The sequence below is a fragment of the Elephantulus edwardii genome, unplaced genomic scaffold (assembly GCF_000299155.1).
Source record: "Elephantulus edwardii isolate Elephantulus edwardi_28Jun2011 unplaced genomic scaffold, EleEdw1.0 scaffold00054, whole genome shotgun sequence".
Classification (NCBI taxonomy): Eukaryota; Metazoa; Chordata; class Mammalia; order Macroscelidea; family Macroscelididae; genus Elephantulus; species Elephantulus edwardii.
Genome location: NW_006399804.1, coordinates 12,505,889 through 12,515,512, shown reverse-complemented (window position 1 = coordinate 12,515,512; position 9,624 = coordinate 12,505,889). Strand labels below are relative to the sequence as shown.

General features: G+C 39.1%; 1 protein-coding gene across 1 annotated transcript in view; it reads left to right on the top strand.

Annotated features, from left to right (window-relative positions):
* The window catches only part of LOC102866193 (ankyrin repeat domain-containing protein 26-like), a 188,640-nt gene that overhangs the window by 37,871 nt on the left and 141,145 nt on the right, over positions 1-9,624 (top strand). Inside the window, exons 8-9 of the mRNA XM_006887109.1 lie at positions 4,178-4,238; positions 6,569-6,592. Of these exons, the coding sequence (XP_006887171.1) occupies positions 4,178-4,238; positions 6,569-6,592 (85 nt within the window). The remainder of the gene's footprint in view (positions 1-4,177; positions 4,239-6,568; positions 6,593-9,624) is intronic.

Here is a 9,624-nt window from a genome sequence, read left to right as displayed (position 1 = left end):
TATAGATATAGATATAGATATAGATATAGATATAGATATAGATATAGATATAGATAATCTTCCCTTGTAAGCATTATAAGTGTAGTATTCAATGACATTAATTATATTCAGGATGTGGGCAATCAGCAATCATGGGTTTCCAAAACTTTTTGAACACCTCAAACAGAAATTTAGTATTCATTAATCATTAAATTATCTCCGCCCCTGGTAACCAGTAGTGTACTTTCCCCCTTGCACTTTAGCCTATTCTTTATATTCCATGTAAATCAGTGCACTCAGTATTTATCCTTCATATTCAACTTATTTCCCTTGGGTTAATATTTTCAGGATTCGTGTTGTCGTGCTTAGCACATGTTTGAACTTCATTTCACTTTGTAACAGAATCATATTCCACTGTGTGGTTAATATTGCAGAGCAGCAGACTTTGGTGGGTGGAGGGAGGGGCTGAAGGAAGTAGGAGAGATCTAGTGTGATCTGAAAAGGATGGAGTAATAGTGAGCATGTATCAATGGTGATTGGTTTTGTTAAGAAACGATTAATGGGAATTAATGAAACATGAAACAAAATGTGAATAAAGGAATGTGTAAAATACATACACACGTATAGATAGAGATAGAGAGATAGATATATAGATATATGGGAGGGGGAACCTACTCAAAATTAAAATCGTCATGAAAACAAAAAAATAAAAAAAGAAAAAGAAGAAAAGAAACCCATGAACCTTTGTATTGGTAGTGCAATGCTCTGGGGGAAAAATTAGCTAACTGATGGCTCAGAAATCCTTAGAGAGGCTGTTCCTCAGAAAGAGACATCAGGCTTGGAAAGGTAGAGGGGCAATGAAAAAGAAGACCCTCAAGGAGATAAATTGACACAGTGACCGCAGCAATGAGCTCAAGTGTGTCAGAGATGTTGAGGATGGCACAGGATAGGACAGGCTTCAGGTCTGTTGTTCATAGCACTGCTATGACTTGTACTCAACTCAGTGGCACCTAACAACAACCTGTGGCTCAGAGAGGTTAATTAGTTTACCCAAATTACATAGTTACCTCATAGTACAACAAAGAGTCTTTCTGGCTCCCACATTCACTTAATACCTAACATAGGTTGATTAATAGGTACTTATGTAGCACTATAATCAAGATGTTGTTGTTATGTGCCATTGAGTTGCTTGTGACTCATAGCGACCCTATGTACAACAGCCCTAAACCCTGTTCTATCCTGTGCCAATCGCATTGCCTCTGACACACCCATCCCAATTACCCCAGTCACTGAATCAATCCAACTCATAGAGGGTCTTCCCTTCCTGCACTGTCCCTCCACCCTCCCAAGCATGATGTCCCTCTCCAAGGACCTGACCCTCCTTGCAACATGCCCAAAGTATGTCAGACGAAGCCCTAGAATCCTTGCCTGGTTTAACCCTCTCCAGAACGAATCTGTTTGTTTTCTTGGCAGTCCATGGTACATTCAATACTCTTCTCCAGCACCACAACTCAAAGGCATCTTCTATCCTCCTTAGTCATTGTCCAACTCTCTGATGCATAACAAGTGATTGCAAAGACCATGGCCTGTATCAGATGCACCTTAGTCTCCAGAGTGACACCATTGCTCTTCAGTACCCTGGAGAGGTCCCTAACAGCAGACTTTCTCATGTCAATACGTTTTTTGATTTCCTGGATGCTGGTGCCAAGAGTGTTGACCATGGAGTCGAGCAAACTGAAGCTGTGAACAATGTCAATCTCTTCGCCATCCATCCTGATGCTGCCAGTTGGTCCAGTGGTGAGAATCTTTGTCTTCTTGACATTGAGCCTCAGCCCATACTGAAGGCTACAGTCCTTGACCCTCTGCAGCAAGTGCATGAGGTCCTCCTCAGTTTCAGCAAGCAGAGTTGGGTCATCTGCATAACGCAGATTGTTAACAGATCTTCCACCAATCCTGACACCACACTTCTCCTCATAGAGCCCAGCCTCTCAGATAATCTGCTCTGCATACAGGTTGAAAAGGTTTGGAGATAGGACACATCTCTGGCGTACACCCTTCCCAGTTTTGAACCATGCAGTGTTACCCTGCTCTGTTCTGATGACTGCCTCTTGGTCCAAGTATAGGTTTTGCGTTAGCACGATTAAATGTTCTCGGACTCCCATTCTTCTCAGAGTCAGCCACAGTTTGTTATGATCCACACAGTCAATCACCTTTGCATAGTCAATGAAACACAGATAAACATTCCTCTGGTATTCCCTGCTTTCAGTCAAGATCCATCTAACATTAGCTACAATATCCCTAGTACCACGACCCCTTCTAAACCCAGCCTGGACTTCTGGCAGTGCTACAAGGTCCAAGTTGGATCAATTCAGAAAGTAGAATTCAGTTATATGCTAATTCCAGTTTAAGGCTTTCCTCATCAGTCACCAAAAGTTTGTTAATTTGATACCTAAAGTAATAACTTGTATTTGCCATCAAAGATCTCAGGTAGGTACGACCACAGAACAGTAGGTTTTTAAGCTAGATCTTCTGTCAAGAAATAAGATAGGTTTTGTTTGTTTTGTTTTGTTTTGTTTTGTTTTGTTTAGCAAAGCAAGTAGAAAAGATTTATTAAGTAAAGGAAGCATGGTTGATGAAAGATAGAGGTAAGCCCCATGAAATAGAGAGAAAAGGAAAGAAGAAAGAGGAGAAATACCCCTGGAAAGTGAGGAGTGAGCCCAAACCTTTTGGCACACTGCCAGTAGAGAGGGAGAGAGAGCGCCTCAGATGGGCACTGCTTTTATTGTATCCCAGTCTTATGATTGTTTGGGGTTGGATCCCCTGCGTTCCTACAGAGGGGGCTTCTTCACCTTGATGAATCTGTTTTTTTACTTATCTTCCTGTTTCCTCTGAGAAACTTTACTTTTAGTCCTCTTCTATAGGAGTGGAAGAGAGAGACAGAGACCTTGGCATTGTCCCCTGAGAGGTGTTTGGCCCTGATTCTTCAGGGAATTGAACAATGGTGTCTTTCTGGCTACTTCCTGCAGATATTGGGCATAGACCTGCCTACTGTTTCAGAGCCTATTCTCTCCTTTTCTGTCCCAAAAGAGAACTACTGCCTGGTCAATATATGGGACAGGCTAATTTCTCATGATCATCATTTTGTTCTAAATATTTTTATACTAAACAAAATTCACAATCAAGATTAAGATGCATAGTACAAAAATCAGTAAAAGTACTATAACAATTAAAGATCCTGCAAGAGCAGGAAACCAGATCATCATGTTGTTGTGTGCCATTGAGTCACCAGGACTCATAGCAACCCTGTGTACAATAGCTCTGTACCCTGCCATATCCTGAGCCAGTCTCACTGACTCCAACACGCCTAATCCCATTGCCTCAGTGTCAATCCATCCTGTCCAAAGTCTCCCTCTCCTGCACTGTCCCTTCACCCTTCCAAGCATGATGTACTTGTCCAAGGACCCTCCTGGCAAAAGTATGTGAGCTGGAACTTCAAAATCCTAGCCTCCATCGAGAAACTTCATTTCAGCCTCTCCAAGACAGAACTATTTGTCCTTCTGGAAGTCCATGATAGTTTCAGTACTCTTTTCAAGGTCCACAACTCTAAGGCATAAATACTTCTGTCATCCTTAGTCCAGATTTCTGATGCAAAGCAAGTTATTGCAAAGACCATGGCCTGGATCAGGTGCACTTTAGTCTCAAGACTGATATCAGTTCTCTTTAGCACTTTGGAGAGGTCTCTGACAGGTGACTTTCCCAACAATGCAATTCATCTTTTGACTTCCTGACTGCTGATGCCTAAGGTGTTGATTGTGGAGCCAAGCAAGCTGAATTTGTTAACTTCAGTCTCTTCTCCATCCTTCATGGTGCTGCCAGTGGTGGACATATGATCAAGAAAGTTAATGGTATAGGTACAGAGTTAAGAGCTTAGCTAGCAAGTGAGGGAACTGCAGAATCAACAGCATGGATGTTTCTGTGAATTTGCTATTGGCCATGGGATTTTAGAATCAGCTCAATATTCAACAGCTGTTGTTGTCAGGCAGCATGCATGGTTGTTTTACACTAAACCAGCAGAAAGAGTGCATAGTTGATGAGGAAAAAAGTAAAAATGGTGTACTATTTGTGTAAAAATATGTTAGGAATAACTGACCATTTAAGAAACTAACTCATTTTTTTGTTGTATACTTTTGCTCTACAGCTTTTGTGGTAAATCTGGTCATGATTCATGGCCTAACTCAGACTTGAATTACATTGTCAAGGTAAAGTACAACATTGTGATATTAATTTTACTGATCTGAATTTAGTTTTGTGTAGTATTTAACCTTAAATATGTCTATAATCTCCCTACTATTCTAAATGTCTAGTGGAATATTGTTCAGAGGAAATTATTTAATTGAAAAAGAACTGGTTGAATATTCAAATAGGTTTTAATTATTTTGTTTGGTAAAAACTGAAGGAGGAGGCTGAAGGAAAAATGGGCGGGAAAGTGCACAAAGATGAGGAATACAATGGAGAAAATATGAAAATGACTAAGGAGAAGAATTCTCGCTGTGACCTTTGAGACATCCTGGTATGACTTTTGTATTTTCATGCCCTGTGAAATCTTTTGTAAGCTCTGGTGCCTTAGTTACTAGGAAGTTGCTCTCCTACTCCAAATACAGTGCCTTTTTTTTTATTTGGGGTTTATGTACTATTAAATCAGATCCAACTGGTATAGGAGGAGACTTCCCCTCCTTCCCCAGCGGAGCATCTGGTGGATTTGAACAGCACCCCTTTGGGATTGCAGCACAGCTTCATATTGTCTTTTTTGTGGTTGGAGTCCACCAACAGCTCCAAAGGGGAAAGACAGACAATCGTCTCCCCTCCCATGCAATTTTCGTCCTCTCAAAAATGCTCAGAAAGGTCAGTGTGAGTTGATGGCAATGCAGGGTTTTTGTTTTAATCAATGTATAAAATTATTTATTGCAACAAGAATGAAATTTCCGTCGTGTCTTTCAGTTCCAAACTATAGCTTATATCAAATTATGAGTGTTATTGTTGTTGTTATGTGCTGTGGAGTCAAAACGAACTCATCACTGACCCTCTAGCAGGTTTTTAGAGGCTGTAAATCACATGGGAGGAAATTGCCTATCCTTTTTCCACAGAGCAAAAAACAGTTTTATCTATATGTGTCTCAATCTACATCTACCAAAATCAGGCAATCAGAAGGCATATTGTATTGGGGAAACCCAATACCCAGTTAGGTACTTCCGTATTACCGAGCAGCAGTGATGTCAATTTGAAGACTAAGTTGCACCTGGTTCAGGCCATGGTCTTTTCAATCACTTGATATTCATCTGACAGCTGGGCAGTGAATAAGGATAACAGAAGAATAATTTGTGCCTTTGAAGCTGTGTTGTTAAAGAACAGTACTTAATATCCCATAGACTGCCAAAAGAACATATATATGTTAGAGAGGGTACAGGCAGAGTACTCCTTGGAGACAAAAATGATAAACCAGTGTCTCACGTATTTATTTGGGCATGTTGTTAGAGGAGGCTATTTTTTGGAGAGGAACATGATGCCTGAAAGGGTGGAAGGTCAGTGAAAGAGATGAAGACCTTCAACCAAATGGATTGAAAAGTCACTACAGAAATGGCTCAAGTATGTGATGAGGATGTCATAGGATAGGACAGGGTTCAAATCTAGTTTTCATAGGGTCACTGAGTCATGCTAAACAATACCTAACAACAATACATGATCTCTGGTGAACTAGTGGTAAGGAGTTGTGCTGCCAACTCAAAGCACACAATTCAAATCTACCAACTGCTCTGTAGGAAAAGGAGAATGATGGCTGTCTCCTCTGGTGTGATTTACAGCCAGTGGAAACCTGTTGGGAGATCAGCTACGAGTCTGTTTTGACTTGAATGTATGTAAGAATAATGTGCAACCAAGATGCATTAATAATAATGGGTGACTGAAATGCAAAATATAAGAACAGAAAAGATAGTGGAAAACAAGGACCTGGCGATAGAAATGAAGCTGGAGATAAGATGATAGAATTCTGTACAATTAATGATTTATTTATTGAAAATACCTTTTATAAGAAATGCAAGTGGCAACTATATACCTGGACATCCCTAATAGTCTACACAGGAATCAGATTGATTACGTTTCTGGAGGGGGGAGGAAATCATTGGAGAAGATCAATATCAATATGAGCTGTGAAAACTAGGCCAGGTGCTGATTGTGAAACAGACCATCACCTACTCATGTACAAATTCATACTGAAGCTAAAGAAAACTAAATATAATCCACAAGAATCAAAGTTTGACCTTGAGTCTATCCCACCTCAATTTAAAATCCATCTCAGGAAAAATTTGAGTCTTTGAACATGAGTGAAGACCAGATGAGCTGTGGGAGGATATCAAGAATATCATCCTCTACAACCAGGAGAGGATAAAATAGATGAATGGTACCTTCTAAAAATCAAACCCCTATGCACATCCAGAAACTTCTCCAACAGGATAAAAGAGAAGCCACAGATTGGGGAAAAATATTTGGTAATGATATATCAGATAAGGGACTTATATCTAGAATTTAGAAAATACTCAAGCACCACAACAAGATAAAGGTATACAACTCATTTTAAAAAGTGGGCACAGGATAGGAACAGACACTTCACTGAAGAAGACATTCAGATGGCAAACCAACACAAGAAGTGTTCAAAATCCCTAGTTCTAAATGAGATGCAAATCAAAACAACTATGAGATATCATCTCACCCCTTTAAGAATAGCAAAATTTAATGGAACAGCAAACATCAAATGCTGGAAAGGTTGCAAAGAAACTGGAATCCTTGTTCACTGTTGGAGGGAGCATAAAATGGTGCAACCAATTTGGAAAGCAATATAGTGCTTTCTCAAAAAGTTGGAAATAGAAGTACCATTTGACCCAGCAATTCCACTACTGAAAACATACCCTAAAGAAAACAGAACTGCCACTCAAGCAGATATATGCACACCCATGTTTATTGCAGCTTTGTTCACAATAGCAAGAAGTTGGAAACAGCCCAAGTGCCCATCAACAAATGAAAGTATAGAGAAGCTGTGGTATATTCACAAAATGGAATACTATGCTGCATTGAAAAACAAGGAACTCATGAAACATTGTACAAAATGGGTGACCCTGGAGGACATTATACTGAGTGAATTATCTCAGTCACTAAAGGACAAATATTGCATAATGCTGCTGTTATAAAATGAGACTGACATCGGGGTTGAGGGGAGACTGAGAAAGAGAGGATAAATAATGTATACTGCATTGAAACAAATGAGGGAGAGAGCTGTTTAAAAGGGATATATGAATAGGTATTATTGTCATGACTTGAGTCCAGAACAAAGGCTGCATAGTGGAGTGGACTTTGGGGGAAGAATTGTATGACAATGAAAGAATTTTTCTTTTACTTTTCAAAGAGAAGAGTGAATTGGGTGGGGAGCGGTAAGCAGGGAGAAAAGTGCAACAATTAATGGAAATCCAGAGTCTCTGTAAACTTTTATTAAGATTAATTTAAAAAAATATTATCACCCATGAAGAATGCAAGGACATAGTCATAACAAAGACAGAGGAAGAAGAAAAGACCAAAATGGATGTCAGAAGAGACTGAATATTGCACTAGAGTGCTGAGTCTTCACAATTAGTTGCTATGCATCAGAGAGCTGGACAATAAATAAGGATGATAGGAGACGAATCAATGTCTTTGAGTTGTAATGTTGGAGAAAAGATTGCAAAGAGAACAAACAGGTCTGTCCTGGAGAAGGTGAAACCAAGCTGTTCCATGGAGACAAGGATTTTGACGTTCAATCTCACTTACTTTGGGCACATGGCTAAGAGGGACCAGTCCTTGGAGAAGGACATCATGCGAATCAATGTCTTTGAGTTGTAATGTTGGAGAAAAGATTGCAAAGAGAACAAACAGGTCTGTCCTGGAGAAGGTGAAACCAAGCTGTTCCATGGAGACAAGGATTTTGACGTTCAATCTCACTTACTTTGGGCACATGGCCAAGAGGGACCAGTCCTTGGAGAAGGACATCATGCTTGGAAAGATGGAAGGACAGTGCAGGAGAGGAAGACACAGATGAAATGGATTGACACAGTAACTGGGGTAATGGGAGGTAGGTGTGTCAGAGACTGTAAGATTCACTCAGGATAGAGCAGAGTTCAGAGCTATTGTACATAGAGTCATTATGAGTCACAAGCGACTCGAGGGCACAAAACAATAACAATATATTAACAGTTTTATACATATTAATATTAACAGTACACGCATACACTTCTTCCCATTGCAAAAGCCACCTTCTCATTATCTTCCTTTCCTTCACTGGCCCTCTACCTTCAAGACATGATGTTCTGTTCCAGGGAATAGCCCCTTCCCTAACAACAGGCCCAGAATATTTGAGAGGAAGCTTCACCATCCTTGCCTCTAAATAGCACTCTGGCTGCACTTTCTCAAAGACATATCTGTTTATCCTTTTGACTGTCCACCAGACAATTAGCACTCTTCTCCATAATCACAACTCAAAGACATCCACTCCTTCTTCATGTATGTACAGACATACCTGCATACATAACTATATATTACAGAGTTTTTTGGCTTAGACTGTGGAGAATTGAGAATTACACTGTTAATTCAAAATATCTACTATTTTAGCAGTTGAACCTGCCAAATTCACCATGCCAGAAGGATGAGCAGTTTCCCACTGGGCAACTTACAGCCTCAGAAACTTACTGGAGGTTCGGCTACAACCTCATTCCAATTGTATATTTGCATTCTTTTTATGCTCATCATTTACAAGAACTTTTTCTTAGGTTCTGTCCTTGTTTCTCTGTTTATGACATGTTAGAAATTGGGGGGAAATAGAAATTGTAATTGTCTTTTTTAAATTTTCTATGAAAAAGCAAAGTCACTGTACTTTTCCTCTGAATCATCCCAGAAAAGAGTATATTCCATACAATGATAATTATTGTTATACAATGAAATATCTATTAATAGCTGAGTGAAAACCAATTTTAAAAAAGAATAAAAGAATATACTTGGAAATTTTCATCTAATTGCAGAATGCCTGTTATGTATCGATAATAATAACCATCTCTGAACACACAGACAATAACCACTGAATGTTAACTCCTTTCTGCTTATACTGTAGGTGATAGCTTTATGCTAGAACTTGCAATATCAGAAATTGTTTATATTCTTTCAAAATATTAGTATAATTATATTAGTATTCCACTTTAATTTATGTATTTTATAGTACAGAGTGAACTTGAGTGTTCATTTTAAACCCCTGTATTTCTATAAGGTATAGGAGGATAGAAAATACAACTTTTAATATCCTGAAGCACCTACAGTAAGGTTTTGCATGTCAAAAGCTTTTTACTGTAACTTGAATATGAGTAAGTTAACATGCAAATAGGTTTTTGTATACTGGACCTTTACAGATAATATGCATAAAATATCCAATTAAATATCTTTGAATCACTAAAAATATAGCTGGTTTAACAGTCTTATTTGTGTGGCTGATTGTGGAACAGACCACCAATTACTCATATGCAAGTTCAAGCTGAAGCTGAGGAAAATTAAACCAAATCCACAGGAGCCAAAATATGA